At 41.0% G+C, this 19,062-nt stretch overlaps 1 protein-coding gene across 11 annotated transcripts in view; it reads left to right on the top strand.

The window, feature by feature from the left end:
* Positions 1-19,062, top strand: part of tiam2a (TIAM Rac1 associated GEF 2a) — a 350,324-nt gene that overhangs the window by 308,972 nt on the left and 22,290 nt on the right. For all 11 annotated transcript variants that reach the window (XM_059648488.1, XM_048536148.1, XM_048536158.2 and 8 more), the window contains 2 exons: positions 6,023-6,148; positions 16,392-16,500. In XM_059648488.1, coding sequence (XP_059504471.1) covers positions 6,023-6,148; positions 16,392-16,500 — 235 coding nt within the window. The remainder of the gene's footprint in view (positions 1-6,022; positions 6,149-16,391; positions 16,501-19,062) is intronic.

The following is a 19,062-nucleotide window of genomic DNA, read 5'->3' as shown; positions in this document are numbered from 1 at the left end:
CTTTTCTGTTTTCTCTCCTGTCTTGAATGGCTCCCTGTACCTCAGTGCTATGATAAGTTTGTTCATCCTACTTGGAGTCCATCACTCTCTCATCCACACAGGGAGCAAGAATCTCAAACCTGTTCAAGCTGAAGCTCCTTCAGCACTACTTTTTGGATCCTTCTATCTACCACACTCAGAGTCACACATTGTCCTGTCCCTGACCACTGACCGAACTTGAGGCAGATAGTCTAAGAGATGTGACTGCCTCCTGACACGTGGTGTCCAAGTAACTTGGCCCCTCCCTGATGTGTTGTGGTGTTCGATGCTCGACTTCAGTTCATCAACTCTGTGCCAGAGTTCCTAAAGCAACCAACACTTGATGTGGATGTGGTAACTATGAACTGCAATGGGGTCCAGCATCTCCCATAGCATGCAAATACAGTGCAATACCTGGCCTGGTATCTGTCTTATTACTTAGTGACTTTTTAAAATTACCTACTGGTCTTTTAGCTTGTAACCTGTAAATATTTTTCCAATTTACATTCAATCTGAGAGTAACCTGTAATAGTCAAGTCAGTAGTTAGCACCAATCGATTAAGTTAAGGCTTTCCTATGATGTCACACTCTTGTGCTGGGCTTCTGATACTGGGCTTCAATTTATCCTGTTTAAAAGAACTTACAGATTGGACTGAGTCTTATTCCGGACGTGATCTCTCATTCCTGACCATATACAGCTACACTCGTCAAATTCTAGCCTCTAAGAAATCTATGGTTTTAATTACTCCAGCACTGTTGGTTGTCCTGTCAAATTCCCCAAGCTCTGGCATTCTTTCCCTAATCGACCCTCCCTCTCCTTTTAAGATGCACCTTGAAATCTTTACCATTGAACTTTGCCATTTGCCATAATATTGCCATCTGTAATTTGTTTTCAATTCTTACTTTATAAGACTGTAACACTGTTGGACTTAGGAGCAGAAATTAAGCCATTCGTCCCATCAAGTCTGCTTCGCCATTCAATCGTGGTTGATAAGTTTCTCAACCACGTTTTCTCACTTTCACCCCATAACCTTTTGATCCCCTTGCCAATCAAGAACCCATCTATCTCTGTCTTAAATAGACTCAATGGCCTGGCCTGCACAGCCTTCTGCGGCAGTGAATTCCATAGATTCACCACTCCCTGGCTAAAGAATTTTCTCCTCATCTCTGCCCTGAAGGGTCTTCCCTTTCCTCTAAGGCTATGCCCTCAGGTCCTAGTCTGTCCTGCTAGTGGAAACATCTTCTCAGCATCCACTCTATACAGGCCTTTCAATGACTGTAAATTTCAGTTCAACCTCCAGTATCCTTCTAAACTCCATCAATTATAGACCCAGGGTCCTCAAACTTTCTTCTCATGTTAAACCTTTCATTCCTGGGATCATTCTCGTGAACCTCCTCTGGACCTGTTCCAGGTCCAGTACATCCATCCTGAGGCATGGGCCCCAAAATTGCTCCCAGTCCTCTAAGTGTCATCTGACAGAGTCTTGGAGCTTCAGAAGTACATTCTTGTTTTTAAATTCTAATCCTCTTGAAATGAATTTCAACATTGCATTTGCCTTCTTAACTACCGACTCAACCTACAAGTTAGCCTCAAGAGAATCCTGGGCTAGGACTCCCAAGTCCCTTTGCACTTCACATTTCTGAATTGTCTCCCCATTTAGAAAATAGTTTATGCCTTCATTCTTTTTACCAACGTGCACAACCTTAAACTTTCTCACATTGTATTTATCTACCACATTTTTTCCCACTGTCCTAACTTTTAAAATCCTTCTGCAGCCTTCCCAGCACCTCAATACCTCCTGTCCCTCCACCTATCTTTGTATCAACTACAAACTTATCCCTCAGTTCCTTCATCTAGATTTTTAACATATAAAGTGAAAAGTTGTCCCTACACAGACCCTTGCAGAACTCCACTAGTCACTGGCTGCCATCCTGTGAAATACCCTATTATCCCCACTGTCTTCTTTCTGCCAGGGAAGCCAATCTTCTATCCATGCTAGTACCTTGCCTCTAACACCCTAAGCAGCCTCTTGTGTGGCACCCTGTTGAGGCCTCCTAGAAGTCTAAGTAGATAACATCTATTAGCTCTCCTTTGTCTATCCTGCTTGTTACCTCTGCAAAGAATTCTAACCAATTTGTCAGGAATGACCTCCCCTTGATGAAACCATGCTGATTTTGCCCTGTTTTATCATGCACCTCCAAGTATTCAGAAATCTCATCCTTCACAATGGACTCAAATCTTATCAATGACTGCAAACAGACTAATCAACTTGTATTTTCCTGTCTTTTACCTTCTGCCCTTTTTAAACAGGGGTTACATTAGCAATTTTCCAGTCTTCTGGGACCCTCCCTTACTCCAGACATCCCCAAATGATCACCACTAATGCCTCCACTATCTCTTCAGCCATCTCCTTCAGAAGTCTGAAGTATAGTCCATCTGATCCAGGTGTTTTATCCACTTTCCGACCTTTGTTTTTCTAGCACCTCCTCCTTATTGACAGCCACTGATACTCACCTCTGCCCCCGACTGTTGAATTTTTGGGATGTCACTCATGTCTTCCACCGTGAAGACTGCTGCAAAGTACTTGTTGTTTCCTTAGCCATTTTTTTGTTCCCCATTATGACTTCTCCAGTGTCGTTTTATGGAGGTGCAATGTCCACTTTTGCCTGTCTTTTTCCCTTTAGATATCTAAAGAAGCTTTTTGCAATCTTCTTTTATATTACTGGCTAGCTTACCCTCGTATTTAATTTTTTCCCTCCTTATTTCTTTTTTTAGTTGTCCTCTCTTGATCTTTGTAGACTACCCAATCCCCTGGCTTCCCACTGACATTTCCATTTTATATGCTTTCTCTTTTGCTATCCCTGACTTCCCACTGACATTTCCATTTTATATGCTTTCTCTTTTGCTATCCCTGACTTCCCTTGTCAGCTATGGTTGCCTCATCCTCCCTTTACTATGTTTCTTTCTCCTAGGGATGAATTTTTGCTATGTCTGCCAAGTTACTCCCAGGAACTCCTGCCATTATTGTTCCACTGCCTTTCCTGCTAGGTTCCTGTCCCAGTCAATTCTGGTCAGCACCTCACTCATGCGCCTGTAGTTACCTTTATTCAACTGTAATACTGTTGCATTTGATGCCAGCTTTTTCCTCTCAAATCACAGAGTAAATTCTATCATATTATGGTCACTGCCTCCTTAAGAGTTCCTTCACTTTAAGCTCTCTTATCAAGCCTGCCTCATTGCACATTCAATCCAGAATTGTCTGTTCCCTAGTGGACTCCACCACAAGCCGCTACTTTCCACAAATTCCTTTTCTTGCAATCCACTACCCAACCTGATTTTTCCCAGTCAACCTGCATACTTATCACTGTAACTTCCTTTTCTCACACACTGGTTCTATCGTCTGGTGTATCTTGTGCCCCATATCCTACTGCTACTACTTATAGATTGTGAAACACCTTAGAGACATTATGTTAAAAGTGCAATATAAATATGTTTATTTCTAATATAAATTACTTGAGTACCTGTAAAGAACAGCACAGAACTTGTTGGCTAAGTTTGTGTTGCTACCTGACAGCTGTGACTCTACCCCAGGAACCCCACAGATGTGGTTGAAAAAACTGTTAATCTTTCCTGCAATTATTGTTGTAAGATGTGACTTCCTTCTATAAAAATTCACTAACTCATTATTGAAGAGAGCCAGTACCCCCTCTCCAACCACTAGAAACATCCAGCGAAAGACTACTGAAGCCAATCTTCAGAATTAAATATGTTCAGAAAGTTTAGGAAAAGTTTTATTGGGAACACTTCAGATCGTTTTGTTTGAGTTCACACCTGGTTACAGTTATAAAGCGGACAGCATGAAGCCAAAGCAATACAAGCTAAATATAGCCTTGCCTAAAGTGGCATTTCTGTAAAACATAAATGCAAATGTCATTCAAGCCTTTCTATTTTATAATTAGAGTTGATTCCATAGCAAAATGGAAATAGCCAGAACAATGCATTGCTAGCCAATCGGATGAATTTGATACGCTAAGTAAAATCTTCAATGAAAATTCACTTCAGTTAAACACATTAGCAGTTGTATTAATATATTTTACAATTGCTATGCACACTAAATATGTAACTTGCTGGGATAGTGTGCTTGAAATCAAACCCCAAAATTCTGGAGTCATCACAAAAGTTGAAGATTTTAAAAGTACACAAAGTTCCTAAATTTATCTTACTTTCTGACCCATGTTGATAGAAAGCATGGACCAGGTTTCTTTACTGAATAAGAACCACTATTTTTTGCAAGTAATTAGACTCTAGTTCCAGGTCAATCATTATAAACTGTTTGCTTATAATACTATTAATTAATACTCTAATCTCTTTATAAAGTCCTCCTTCTATACACAAGACAAGCAGACAGGGAGAAATAGGTTGTGGACAGAGGGGGAAAGACGGGAAGGATGGTTCAGTAGTCTTTGTTCTGAGATATCTTTGTTGATATGATCCTTATGACTTTTTCTATCAGTTACTATATTGCTTCAGTGGTCTTTCGCTGGATGCTTCAAGTGGTTGGTGAGAGGTTACTGGTTCTCTTCAATAACGAATTAGTGATTTTTATAAAAGAAAGTCATAGCTTACAACAACAATTGCAGGAAAGATAACAGTTTTTTCAAGTTTGTCGCAAGTTTTAACAGCAGAAAACATGGCCTGCTCTGGAACTGGGAAATACTCTGTCTAAGTTGTTCTCAGCTCCAAACTGTTCAGTTATCGGAGAACCTATCTCCAGTTGTTGATCGCCAAAGAAGTTACCATTCTTAACTGGTCACTTGTCCATGGATCATCAACTTGTTACCTGTAAAAGTTGCATTTGTATACCATGTAACTGCAAATTGTCTACAATTGAAACTGCATTTACTGTCTGTTCAATTATTTGTTTATAAATCTAGCTACGAGTGTAAGGTTACTTGCTTTTGAAAACTTATACCCTTTCAAATACTGGTTCCAAAACAATTACTTCATTTCAGTTCCTATTTTTCTTTTTTTAATAACTAAAACACAAACTCTGATTGCAAATCAGACTGATTTAATGTCACCAGCTCTTGCTGCACTCCAAGTTGGACCATAATCAACATCAATGTGGAAGAGGTCAAGTGCTAGACGCAACAAGTGGGATGACTTCATAAAAGTATCCCTTTACAGCATGGGCCTTACCACTAATGAGGGGCAAGTAAAATCCCTGCATCGAAACATTTGGCAATAGCAACATATTGTAACTACTTGACTAACTAAAGCTGAGGATTTCAACAGTTTTGTTTAAAGTGGGGGAAAAACTATCCTGACCTGTGAAATATGGGTGAGGTATTGCACGTTGACACTGTACTATGTTTTTAAACAAATGCACAACTGTGATGTTATTATTTTTACCCTCTTTATGTGCTAATAACACAGTTTTTAAAAATTTTGTTTTAATTAAAAGTCTAGGTTAGAATTTGGTGAAAATTTTAATGGTACTGTTTAAATTGTATTGTACGCTGGACTTGAATGGTCCAGTTTCTCAATCCCATCATTTTGTGTTCAGTCCGTTAGCTTTGTTGTATATTTAATTTTTTTCATTTCAATTGTTTTTTTTGAATTGGTTTCTGAAGGCTATTGTAGTCATAAGTATCTTCTGCTGATTTGAAGTTAAATTCAAGCCCTGTGTGAACCATTGGTGAAGCATTCATATATTCAGTAGTTGGATTTATGCTTCCTATACCTAAGGTAGGTAGACAGATTGTAATGAATTTCTGTACTGAATAGAATACCAGATATAACAAGATGTAGAGCTGGATGAACCCCGCATGCCAAGCAACATCAGAGAAGCAGGAAGGCTGATGTTTCAGGCCCAAACCCATTTTTCTGAAGAAGGGTCTCTGTGTTCATCCTGCCCACCACCTTGTTATCTCAGATTCTCCAGCATCTACAGTTCCTGCTATCTCAGAATACCAGATATCCTCTGTTTCCACACTTTTGCAGATGGAGTCATTGTTTGGAAGTTTGCCAGAAATGCTCCAGTTTCAGAAGATGTTTCTGCAGACACTTGATGATGGTATTGCTTTATCACCTGATTTTAGCAAGCTGGAAACTCCATCGCAATTTAAAGTAAGTGAGCAATTTGAGTGCAGAATCGGGGATAATTCAGTAAGTGGGCTGCTACATACATCTATAACAATGTAATAGAATTACAATGACTCCCAATAAGATTCATTACAAAACTAGGATAATTGTTTGGTGTATATTGTATTGGATCTAAATAAATCTTATATGGGGTATTCCTAAGGTCTAAAAGCTAAAATATCTGATCTGATAGGAATTAAAATATCTGATCTGCGTGGAAATTGTTTCAAGGATCTTTCACTGTTTACAGGAGTATTGGCATCAAACGTGCATGAATTGTGATATGAATTGTGTGCAAAGTTTGGTCTAAAATAATTCAGTTGTACTCTAATGTTCCAATCAGCCAACCATAGGACCAGACCTTTTCCAACTGGCCACATATTATCTATACCTATGAACTGGCTCGAAGGGAGTCATTATACTTCAGTAAATAAAAAGGTAGATTTCAGTGCAATTAATTTCAGGGTTTTACACAGTCCCAGGTATAATGTTAGATCTAGAAAAGGTCTGTTCGTTTAGGGGATCTGATTGGAGCTGTCAAATCAGAATGCAACAGAACCTTTCTCAGTCATTCCATAGAACAATTTGAATTCGTATACAAGTGCAGAAATACATATTCAGCACCACAAGCCTGCTCTGCCTTTCAATAAGATCATGGCTGATCCCACAACCCTCACATTCACTTTTCAGCCCTGCCCCCATATCGCTTGATTTCCCTATTGCTCAAGAATCTATCAAGCTCAGCCTTAAATATACACAAGTAATCTGCCCTATCAGCTCTCTGCGGTAATGAGTTCCAATTTGAGTCTTTGCCTTCTATTCTGAGACACACCCATGAGGGGCAATATAACAAGATGCAGAGCTAGATGAACACAGCAGGCCAAGCAACATCAGAGGAGCAGGCATTTACCCTGTCAAGCCTCTTGAGAATCCCATTTGTTTCCATGAAATTGCTTCCCATTCTTTTAAACTCCATTGACCAGTCTCAGCCTTTTTAACTTTTGCTGGTAAGACAAATGCTCCACACTGGGGAATAATTCTAGTGAACTTTCTCTGAGCTGCCTGCCTCCAATTAAATAGTTGCTTTGCTTGAATGGAGGAACCAAAACTGCTCACAATGCTCCAGAGGTGGCCTCACCAGTACCCTGTACAGTTATATTAAGATTTCTCTACTCTTGTACTCCAACATTCCATTAGCCTTCCTGATTACTAGCTGCATCTGTGTGTTAGCTTTCTGTATTTTGTGCAAGTTAGACCCAAGCCCTTTTGTGTTGCAGCTTTCTGTAGTTATTTTCCATTGAAATAATAATCAGTTCATTTGTTCTCCCTTCCAAATTGAACAACTTCATGATTTCCCACATTATACACCATTTAGACAACTGTTTATATCCCCCTCAAAACTTGCCTTTCCATCCATTTTTTGTCATCTGCAAATTTAACCACAGTTCTGAGGGCCACACAAAATATTAACCTGATTTCTCTATAGATGCCGCCAAACCAGCTGAGCTTTTCCAGAAATTTGTTTTTAAAAGCCACAATACACTTTATTCTTCCATGTCATCAGTTATCTCTTGTGAACTGCTGAGTTCCCAGCACTGCAACAAACTTAACGGGTGGTTAAAAAGGCATTTGGCAAGCTTGCCTTCATTGCTTATTCCTGTCAGTGTAGGAGTTGGGAAGTCATGCTTAAGTCTTACAGGACATAGATGAGGTCAGTTCTGGTCACCCAGTTATCGGAAGGAATTTAGTAAGCTGGAGACGGTGCAGAAGGGATTTACCAGGATGTTGCCTGGAATGGAAGGTTTGAGTTATAAAGAAAGGCTGGATAGGCTGGGACTTTTTCGCTGAAGTGTAGGAGATTGAGAGGTGACCTGATAGAGGTTTACAAAATAATGAGAGGTACAGATAGAGTTAATGGTAGTTGTCTTTTCTCTAGGATGGGGGATTTCAAAATTAGGGATTACATTTTTAAGGTGAGAGGAGAGAGATCTGAAAAAGACATCAGCTGCAATTTTTTTTACACAGAGGGTGCTTTGCGTGTGGAATGAACTCCCCTGAGGAAGTGGAGGATGTGGGTAGAATTACAACATTTAAAAGATATTTGGATAGGTTTGGAGGGATATGGCTCAGGAGCAGACAGGTGGGACTAGTTTAGTTGGGGATTATGTTTGGTATGGACTGGTTGGACTGAAAGGTCTGTTTGTGTGCAGCATGACAATGACAAGTTGCATTTACTATGGAAATAAGTCTATTGAACATAGAACAGTACAGCACAGTACAGGCCCTTCAGCCTACAATGTTGTGCTGACCTATTATCCTACTAAGATCAAACTATCCTGCATACCCTACATTATACTTTCATCCATTTACCCTTCCAAGAGTCACTTAAAGTTTTTAAAGTATCTGATTCCACTATCACGGCCGGCAGCGCATTCCACATGCTTACCACTCTGCAAAGAACCTACCTCTGATATCTCCTCTATACCCTCCTCCAGTCACCTTAAAATTATGCCCCCTGGTAATAGTCATTTCTGCCCTGGGAAAAAGTCTCTGGCTATCCACTCTATCTATGCCTGTCATCTCCATCAAGTCACCTCTCATCCTTCTTCACTCTAATGAACAAAACCCTAGCTCCTTCAACCTTTCCTCGTAAGTCTGGCCCTCCAGTCCAGGCAGCATCCTTGTAAATCTCATCTGCACCCTCTGTAAAGCTTCCACATCCTTCCTATAATGAGGCGACTAGAACTGAACACAATATTCCAAGTGTGAACCAACCAGGGTTTTACAGAGCTGCAGCATAACCTCATGGCTCTTGAACTCAAACTCAATTCCCCTGGCCAATGAAAGCCAACACACCATACGCCGCCTTTACAACCCTATCAACTTGGGTAGCAACTATGAGCGATCTGTGGACATGGACCCCAAGATCTCTCTGTTCCTCCACACTATCAAGAATCCTGCCATTAATCCTGTATTCTGCATTGGAATGGTAGGTTTTTTTGTATGATGAACGGCTAAGGATCCTGGGATTGTACTCATTAAGAGTTTAGAAAGTTGAGGGGAGATCTAATAGAAACTTACAAGATAATGTATGGCTTAAAAGGGGTGGATGCTGGGAAGTTGTTTCCGTTATTCGGAGAGACTAGGACCCGTGGGCACAGCCTTAAAATTAGAGGGGGTAAGTTTAAAACGGAAATGAGATGACATTTCTTCAGCCAGAGAGTGGTGGGCTTGTGGAATTCATTGCCATGGAGTGCATTGGAGGCCGGGATATTAGATGCCTTCAAGGCAGAGTTCAGCAAATTCTTGATCTCAGAAGAAATCAAGGGCTACAGGGAGAGTGGAGGGAAGTGGAGTTGAAATGCCCATCAGCCATGAGTTAAATGGTGGAGTGGACTTGATGGGCCGAATGGCCTTACTTCCACTCCTATGTCTTATGGTGTTATGGTCTTATTCAGATTTGATCCTCCAGAATGGATCACTTCACACTTCGCTGGGTTGAATTCCATCTGCCACTTTGCCCGGCTCTGCATCCTGTCATATGTCCCGTTGCAACCTACAACAGATTTCCATGCTGTCCATAACTCCTCCAAACTTCGTGTCAACAGCAAACTTACTAACCCACCCTTCCGCTTCCTCATCCAAGTCATTTATAAAGTTCACAAACAGCAGAGATCCCAGAACAGATCTCTGCACACCACTGATCACCGAGCTCCAGGCTGAATACTTTCCATCTACTACCATGCTCTGCCTTCTATTGGACACAGTTTTGTATCCAGATTGCTGAATTTCCCTGTATCCCATGTCTTCTTACTTTCTGAATGAGCAAACTATGGGGAATCTTTTCACATGACTTGCTAAACTCCATGTACACCACATCCCACTGCTCTGCCTTCATCGATGTGTCTTGTCACATCCTCAAAAGAATTCAGTAAGGCTTGTGAGGCATGACCTACCCCTCTCAAAGCCATGCTGACTATTTCTAATCAAACTGCTTTTCCAAATAATCATAAATACTATCACTTAGAATCCTCTCCAGTATTTTGCCCACAACAGAAGTAAGACTGACCAGTCTGTAACTCCCAGGATTATCCCTATTCCCTTTCTTGAACAAGGAAATGACATTTGCTACTCTCCAATCATCTGGTACTACTCGAATGGACAGTAAGGCTGCAAAGATCATCGCCAAAGGGGCAGCAATCTCTTCACACTCTTCCCATTGAAACCTTGGGTATATCCCAAGGAAGGTAAGCTTTAGTTACAAAAGTTTTACCTCGTGTGGCTGTGGCCTTCAGTTGCTCTGCAAAAGAGGAGTGCCAAAGTTGGTTCAAGTGGTCGGCTGGGTAACGGTTATCTTTCTCCAATAAATTTGGGAAGATCGTTTGAGTATAAAAAGGAGTAAACTTACTGGTGGAGAAAACACTGCAAAACTTTTTTTAAAAAAAATTAATTTTAAATAATTAACTAAGTAGAGATGGCAGTCAGGTGATGTAGCTGTATGATGTGGGAGCTACCTAATCCCATTGAGAACAGCAGTGACCACATCTGCAGCAAATGTTGGCTGCTTTTGAGGAGCTTCGGCTCAAAATTGATGAGCTCGAACCCGAACTCCAAACAGTGCGGCACATCCGGGAGTGGGGGAGGAAGAGATACGTGGGTACTGTGTTCCAGGAGGCAGTCACACCTAGTAGATTAACTAATGTTAATTTGATCAGTAGCCACGGACAGCAGTGTGTGACTGTGAATGAGGCAGGTAGAGAGACCCTGCAGACAGGATAACAGGAGCCACAGCCCTTGACATTATCCCACAGGTATGAGGCACTCGCTCCCTGCATGGATGAGGAACAGGGCTGCAGGAAGGATGAGTCAACTGACCATGGAACCATGGTCCAGGAGGCCATTCAAGGTGGGGGGGGGGAGCTAAAAGACAGATTGTAATTGTAGGGGATTCCATCATCAAGGGGGTAGACAGTATCCTTTGCAAGCAGGATAGAGAATTCTGCATGGTGTGTTGCCTGTGTTCGAGGTGCAAAACATCTCTGACCAGCTTGAGACGATACTGGAGAGGGTGGGGGAGGATCCAGTTGTTGTGGTCCATCTAGGCACTAGCAACATTGGCAGGACTAGGTAAAAACACCTGTTTTGGGATAATGAATTTTTAAAAAAATAAAACTTTTAAAAAAAACAGGTCTTCAAGAGTCATAATCTCTGGATTGCTGCCCGAGCCACGTGCAGATTGGCATAGGGAAAGCAAGGATCATGGAAGAAACACGTGGCTAAAAGAGTGGTGTGGAAAAGAGATTTCCTTTTCATGGGGCATTGGCATCAGTTCTGGGACAGGAGGGATCTATATTGCTGAGATGGACTCCATCTGAACAGGGCCAGGTCCAGTGTTCTGGTGAAAAGGGTAAATAGGCTGGTTAATAGGACTTTAAACTAGTAAGTAGGGGGGAATGGGAGGAGTGAGCGTGCAAGGAGTATAACAACTAATGTAAGGCAAAGCAGCAGGTTGGCAGGTGATGGTGAAGCTTCAAATCCATTGAAAATTGGGGAAAAATGTTAAAGGGAAGGAGAACTGAAGCTGTTAGTAATGGAGGTGACAGAACCCGAAAAGAAGGTGCAAAAACTGCATAAGGGCACTTTATCTGAATGCTCGGAGCGTTCGAAATGAGATGGATGAGTTGACGGTGCAAATCATGGCAAATAGGTATGATTTAGTAGCCATTGCAGAGACATGGTTGCAGGATAGTCATGACAGGGAGTTAAATATCCAGGGGTATCAAACTGTTTGGAAGGATGGACAAGAAGGTAAAGGAGGTGGTGTCGCTCTGATTTTTAAGGATGATATCAGGGTGGGAGTGAGAGATGATACAGGTTCTACTGAACAAAAGGTTGAATCCATTTGGGTGGAGATTAGGAATAGCAGGGAGAAGTCGTCATTGATAAGTGTGGTCTATAAGGTACCAAATAGAGACATCGTGGTGGGGCAGGCGATAAACGTAGAAATAGCTAATGCATTCAAAAATGGTACAGCCATTATCGTGAGGGATTTTAATTTACATATCGATTGGTCAAACCAGGTCGGTCATGGCAGTCTTGAGTAGAGATTCATAGAATGTATCCATGATAATTTCCTTGAACAATATGTAATGGAACCTAGAGGGAGCAAGCTATCCGCGATCTAGTCCTGTATAATGAGCCAGGAATGAATAATGATCTCAGTTAGTTTTCCTCTCAGAAAGATCGATCACAGTATGGTTGAATTTAAAATACAGATGGAGCGTGCGAAGGTTAAATCCAACACCAATGTTTTGTGCTTAAACAAAGGAGACTATGAAGGAATGAGAGAGGATTTAGCTAAGGTAGAACGGGAGCAAAAACTTTATGGGGTGGGTCAATTGAGGAACAGTGGAGGACTTTCAAAACAATTTTTCCACAGTGCTCAGTAGAAGTATATTCCAGTGATAAGGAAGAACTGTAGGAAAAGAGAGAGCCAGCCATGGATGTCTAAGGAAATAAAGGAAAGTATCAGATTTGGAAAAAAAAAACACATTCAAAAAGCAAAGGTTAGTGGGAAACTAGTGGACTGGGAAATCTTTAAAGGCCAACAGAAAGCCACAAAAAAAGTTATAAAGAGAAATAAGATAGATTGAGAGTAAACTAGCTCAGAATATAAAAACAGGCAGCAAAAGTTTCTATAAATATGTAAGTTGTAAAAGAGTGGCGAAGGTAAATATTGGTCCTTTAGAGAATGAGAAGGCTAATTTAATAACTGGGAATGAGGAAATAGCTGAGGCATTAAGCAATTATTTTGTCGGTCTTCACAGTGGAAGACACAAATAACACGCCGAAACTGATGGCAAGAAGATTATAGCAGGTGAGGACGTAGAAACTATCATTACCATGAAGGAGGCAGTGCTGGGCAAGCTAATGGGGCTAAAGGTGGGCAAGCTAATGGTGCTACAGGTAGACAAGTCTCCTGACCCTGATGAAATGCATCCCAGGATACTAAAAGAGGCGATAGGGGAAATAGCAAATGCACTAATAATTATTTACCAAAATTCACTGGACATTGGGGTGGTTCCCACAGATTGGAAAACAGCCAGTGTGATGCCACTGTTTAAAAAAGGAAGTAGTTAAAAAGCAGGTAACTATAGGCCAGTCAGCTCAACTTCAGCAGTGCAGAAAATGCTTGAATCTATCATTAAGGAAGAAATAGCAAGACATCTGGATATAAATTCTCCAACTGGGAACACCCAGCATGGGTTCATGAAGGGTAGGTCATGTTTAACTAATTTGGTGTAGTTCTTTGAGGACATTACTTGCATGGTGGACAATGGGGAACCTGTGGATGTGGTGTATTTGACAAGGTGCCACACCAAAGGCTGCTACAGAAGAGCATGTTGCACAGTATTACAGGTAATATATTGGCATGGATAGAGGATTGGTTGACTAGTAGAAGGCAAAGAGTAGGGGTAAATGGGTGTTTTTCTAGTTGGTGGTCAGTAGCTAGGGATCAGTATTGGGACTGCAATTGTATATAATTTATCTCGATGATTTAGAGTTGGGGACTAAGCGTGGTGTGTCAAAATTTGCAGATGTCACTAAGATGAGTGGTAGAGCAAAGTTTGCAGAAGACACTGAAAGTCTGCAGTGGGATGTAGATAGTCTAAGTGAGTGGGCAAAGGTCTGGCAGATGGAGTACAATGTTTGAGGTCATCCATTTTGGTAGAGATAACAGCAAAATGGACTATGTTTTAAATGGTTAAAAAAAACTGCAGCATGCTGCTGTGCAGAGGGACTTGGGTGTCCTTGTGCCTGGAACGGTAGTAGATTCGCCAACTTTAGGTACATTTTAAGTCGTCATTGGAAAAGCATATGGATGTACATGGAATAGTGTAGGTTAGATGGGCTTGAGATCGGTATGACAGGTCAGCACAACATCGAGGGCCGAAGAGCCTGTACTATGCTGTTATGTTCTATAAATTGCTAAAAGTAGGATTGCAGGTGCAGCAGGTAATTAAAAAGGCAAATGGAATTTTGTCTGCTATTGCTCGAGGGATGGAGTTTAAAAACACAGGCTATGCTGCAGCTGTATGGGGTCCTGCCAAGGCCACACATAGAGTGCTGTGCACAGTGTTGGTCTCCTTACTTGAGAAGGGATATCCTAGCACTGGAGGAGATGCAGAGGAGATTCACTCGGTTGATTCCAGAGTTGAGAGGGTTGGATAATGCAGAGAGACTGAGTAGGCTGGGATTATACTAAGAATGAGGGGAGATCTTGTAAAAACATACAAGATTATGAAGGGAATAGACAAGGTGGAGACAGGGAAGTTGTTTTGGCTAGCAGGTGAAACTAGGACTAGAGGGCATAGCCTCAAAATAAAGGGAAGCAGATGTAGGACTGAGGTCAGGAGGAACTTCTTCACCCAAAGCATTGTGAATCTGTGGAATTCCCTGCCCAGTGAAGCAGTTGAAGCTACCTCGCTGAATGTTTTTAAGGCAAGACTAGATAAATTGTTGAACTGTAAAGGAATTAAGTGATATGGTGTGCAGGCAGGTAAGTGGAGCTGAGTCTCAAAAAGATAAGCCATGTTCTTATTAAATGGCAGGGCAAGCTCAAGGGGCTGGATTGCCTACTCCTGCTCCGAGTTCTTATGTTCTCATCCTGTCTGGTCCAGGAGACTTATCTATCGTAATGTTTTTCAAAATTTCTGGCACATCCTCCTTCCTAACATCAACCTATGCAAACATATCTGCCTGTGTCATGCTGTCCTCACAAACATCAAGGTACCTCTCACTGGTGAATACTGAAGTAAAATATTCATTAAGGACCTCCTCTGACTCTGAGCACAAGTTCCCTCTTCTATCCCTGATTGGCCCTACCCCCTCGCTGGCCATCCTCTCGTTTCTCACATAAGTATAGAATGCCTTGGAGTTTTCCTTGATCCTATGCACCAAGGATTTTTCATACTCCCTTCTAGCTCTCCTCAGCCCCTTCTTCAGTTCCTTCCTGGCTACTTTGTCGACCTCTAGAACCCTATTTAATTTAGTGGAAATATCAATTCCCTTCTTGGTCTGTTAAAAAGAACTGATACTTTGAGAAGTTTACAAGCTGGATATTAAATGCATAATGTGTGCAATGCTGTTTATTTGACATGTGCTTGCCCCCACCCCCAGCAGAATAATAGTTATCATACCTTATGTTTCCCATGGTGTATGCTTCATTTCCACAAGACATGTTGGAATTTTTTAGATATTTTACTGTTTTTACTGGGTTCAGGTTGGACAAAATAATACAAAATTATGTAGCCAACTAGAAAATGAAAATCCGCTCCAGGGCAGTCAGACTGAAATGTGTAGAATTGATCACAGATGTAGAGCAGCAGCACCCTGCATTTACACATCAGATTTTTATACAGTGGCCATTGTTAAAAGGTTCTTCCCACTGAGTTTATATCATATGAGATCAAGATAAAAACTTTGCTTTGCCACATTACCATAGACCATTGGTTCATCAGTGTATAGTCACAGGAAATGAATGGTTTCCAAAGTTATGTAGCAATTAAATGCGATGTGAAGTTAACACAGTCTCTCTGATTTCTGTAACATGATAATTACTATATATGTAAGATTTTTGAATTATGATCAAGCCACTAAGCATTTGTCAATGCACAAATGTAATAACGAAGTTTTTTCCTTGATCTCCCCTGAATATTCAGTGAAGGTACAGTGTAAAGTGGGGGTCACTGGATAGTAATCAGGAATGATGTCCACATAAAGCAATCTGTCAACGTTTCCTGTCCAGTTGCACATCAAACTGGACCTGGTTAACAAAGTCCCAGAGAACTAGGAGGTTAATGGATTTATGTCACAACAGCCAGCACCTGCAGGAGAGCTTGATGATGCAGTTATTTCCATTTCCCACCAACCATTCTTGTTGTCTCTTCCAGTTTTATTGCTCTTTTGAACGGTGGATTTGTGTCTGAACTGATGCTGACTAAATATACACTGAAAATAGGTGTTCAGCCTATTAATCAGAGCTGCTTATTCTTCATCGCACATTAGGAGTACTGCAATTTAAACTTTTGCACCTCAACCTCTGACATATTTGTATGCGATGCTTTGAACAGAATTTGCACAATTCATGTAGCTTCAGGATTTTAGTTCAGCAAGTATTAAGACTGTGTTCACTTAGCATTGCAATCATTTGATGTGTTTGTTTCAGAAGCTCTTGTTCTCCCTGGGTGGTTCATTCCTTTATTATGCTGACCACTTCAAACTCTACAGTGGCTTTTGTGCAAATCACAGAAAGGCCCAGAAAGTTTTAGAGAGAGGTAAGTTAACATAAAGAATAAATATTATGAAATCTCGATTAAGTATTGAATTTGTGTTTTTTCTTTGGCATGGCAAGCAAGTGTTGTTATACTCTCACTTGTTGGAATACCACTCCACACCTTTTTGCATTGGGACCTAGTTCAACGTTTCTTCATTGCTGTCCTGAAAGTGGTTACTCTGCTCCTATGTATCTTTTATCTCTCCTCACTCCTTCCGACAATGATCACCTCACTCCTCACTTCCCGATAGTGACCCCAAAGGTGATATTCATTCTCTTATTACCGCAACAATGATTAGCCCCACTCAGCCACATTGAGTGGTTAGGATCCCTTGCTCTCCTCTGTCTGTGATCAAATCTTTCCCCTTGTCCCCTGACAGTGATCTCCCCTCATACCTCCTGACAAATTTGGCTCTGAGTCAGAGTCTGGCTCTGGATAGAAGTCAGGGATTTGAGAACATGCACCAGGAGGGCAGACACAGGACAGTGAGCCCTGATTATTGTCTAGGACTGAAGAGGATATGAAAAGGGTTTCAGTATCGTCTGTGGTTCAAGGAGTGGAAGAACGGGTGAGTGCAAAAACAGTCTTGGTTTGAGGATGTGAGAGGTGTGAGTGAGAACTGTTCGTGACTTGATTGGTAGGTGGGTAGGGTGCAGGTGGATATCAGCACTGTCTTTGTTTCAGGAAGGGTGCAAGTAATGAAAGTATTGAGGGGATGGGGTGGGGGTTGTTCAATACTTGCTGTGTGGATGCTAAGTGTTGCTTCAGTTACTACAGCTTTAATATTGCAGCCAAATTACCAAGAGGTACACTACTCAACAGGCTTTAGAGCAGCCACAAAGAGCAAAGTAAATCCATGTAAAAGAGCAGGGCAATCCGGAAGGGTGAAACCAGCAACTGGAAGTTTAAACTTCCCATGTAAGTGCCATTAATATGTTTACATCAGAAGTCCCTCGGTCCAGGAGAGTTACAGATATTGAATCAGAGGCCTCATCCCATATTGGAAAATCTGGTCTATTAAGTGAACAGTGCAGAATCTCTGAAGTGCTCTACTTTGGTCAGAAGTACTAATTGACAGGTATAGCTTCAGAATGGGTTTCTACCTCAGTTATTGAATGAAAACTCACTGTTGCTTTAAGAATACACAGAAAACTGACTTGCTGTTCCATTTTTCTCAGAGAAAATTAAATGTAGAAACTGAGGAGAAAAACCGTAACTCTATTAATCAATAATTGCCAATTATGCGCCACATAATGTGTATTTATCAGTTAATTACTGACATTGAACACCTATCTGGAGAAGGCACGTTATTTTTTTTCATTGATACAGTGCTTCTGTTTGTTTCTGATTTACATCTTTCTAGAATTAAATGCAGAGTATAATTTTCAATTCCCTCAAATTTTGAAGATTTATGGTTATAGCCCCATCTGCCTATACTAGTATGTTGTTCCAATATCTTGTGAATTGAAATGGAGACATTTCTCTTTCTGACTTGAGATTTATTTTGATAGTTTCACTGTTATTTTAGAAACTACATGTGAGAATTTGGGATGACTTTGTGCCATCCTATAAGTGTTTAAAGGAGATGGCATGACAAAATTTACATTGGAAGATCCTACACACTTACTAGCCACTAGAACCTATTTTATCCGTGGTCACATGTATTGCGCTGAAGTACCATGAATTCAACCACCATCACACCACCTCGCATAAAATCCTGCGACAACATCGTTTAAATCCCAGTCTGTGTTGTATTAAAAGAACTCCATAGAAGCTGGTTTCTATCACCAAATCACCCTGTACTTACACATGAGCAATTCTTGACTTTAGTACAGCCTCATTTAGAGTCAGGTACCAGAGTGTAATCATCTCTGACACTCCACTTGTTATGTCAGCCAGGGCTCCTTGATTGGACCAGATTAATAGCCCCAGTCAAGGAACTCTCATTGTGAGGTCCAGCTGGCTAACCTCATTACAATCCCGAAGCATGACTACAGGGAATGACATATTGATACTTCTACTGTCCCTATGGAGCAGTTTAGTATTTTGGAGCCAGTATCAAGGCACTTCCTAGCAGAAAGCTGTGTGGAATTGCAAAAGAACTGAACTATGTAGATCATTCTCATGAATGCATTTGGTTGCCAAATTGAGATTGGTAGAATCATTAGTTACCAAATTAGATTGGATAGTGCCCAAAGATTTGGTGCCATCAGTGATGGTTTGGTTCTAGGTTTTGATTGACTGTTGTTCTCTTAGATACTTAAGGTTTGTCCTTAAAATTTGAAGAAGTCTGAAAGAAGTGATGCAGTACACTGCAAGTTTCTGACTTTCTCCAAGTCATGGATACTGCAGTTTCTCTGCCTTAGACATGACAGAATAAGCAGAGACAAGACAGAGGAGGATGAAATACTGGATGTCAAAGGAAGACGAACCAGAAAAAAACTTAAGCAGTAAACAAAATCTATCGAAATTTAAGGGAGTAATTTTACAACTGCAACTTCAGCAAGGATCTGTGCTTGTATATTAAGGAGGTTCTTCCTGAAATCTGCAGCCTGTTACAGG

The sequence above is a fragment of the Stegostoma tigrinum genome, chromosome 9 (assembly GCF_030684315.1).
Source record: "Stegostoma tigrinum isolate sSteTig4 chromosome 9, sSteTig4.hap1, whole genome shotgun sequence".
Taxonomy (NCBI): domain Eukaryota; kingdom Metazoa; phylum Chordata; class Chondrichthyes; order Orectolobiformes; family Stegostomatidae; genus Stegostoma; species Stegostoma tigrinum.
Note: the sequence above shows the minus strand (reverse complement) of the source record. Positions and strands in the feature narration are given on the sequence as shown.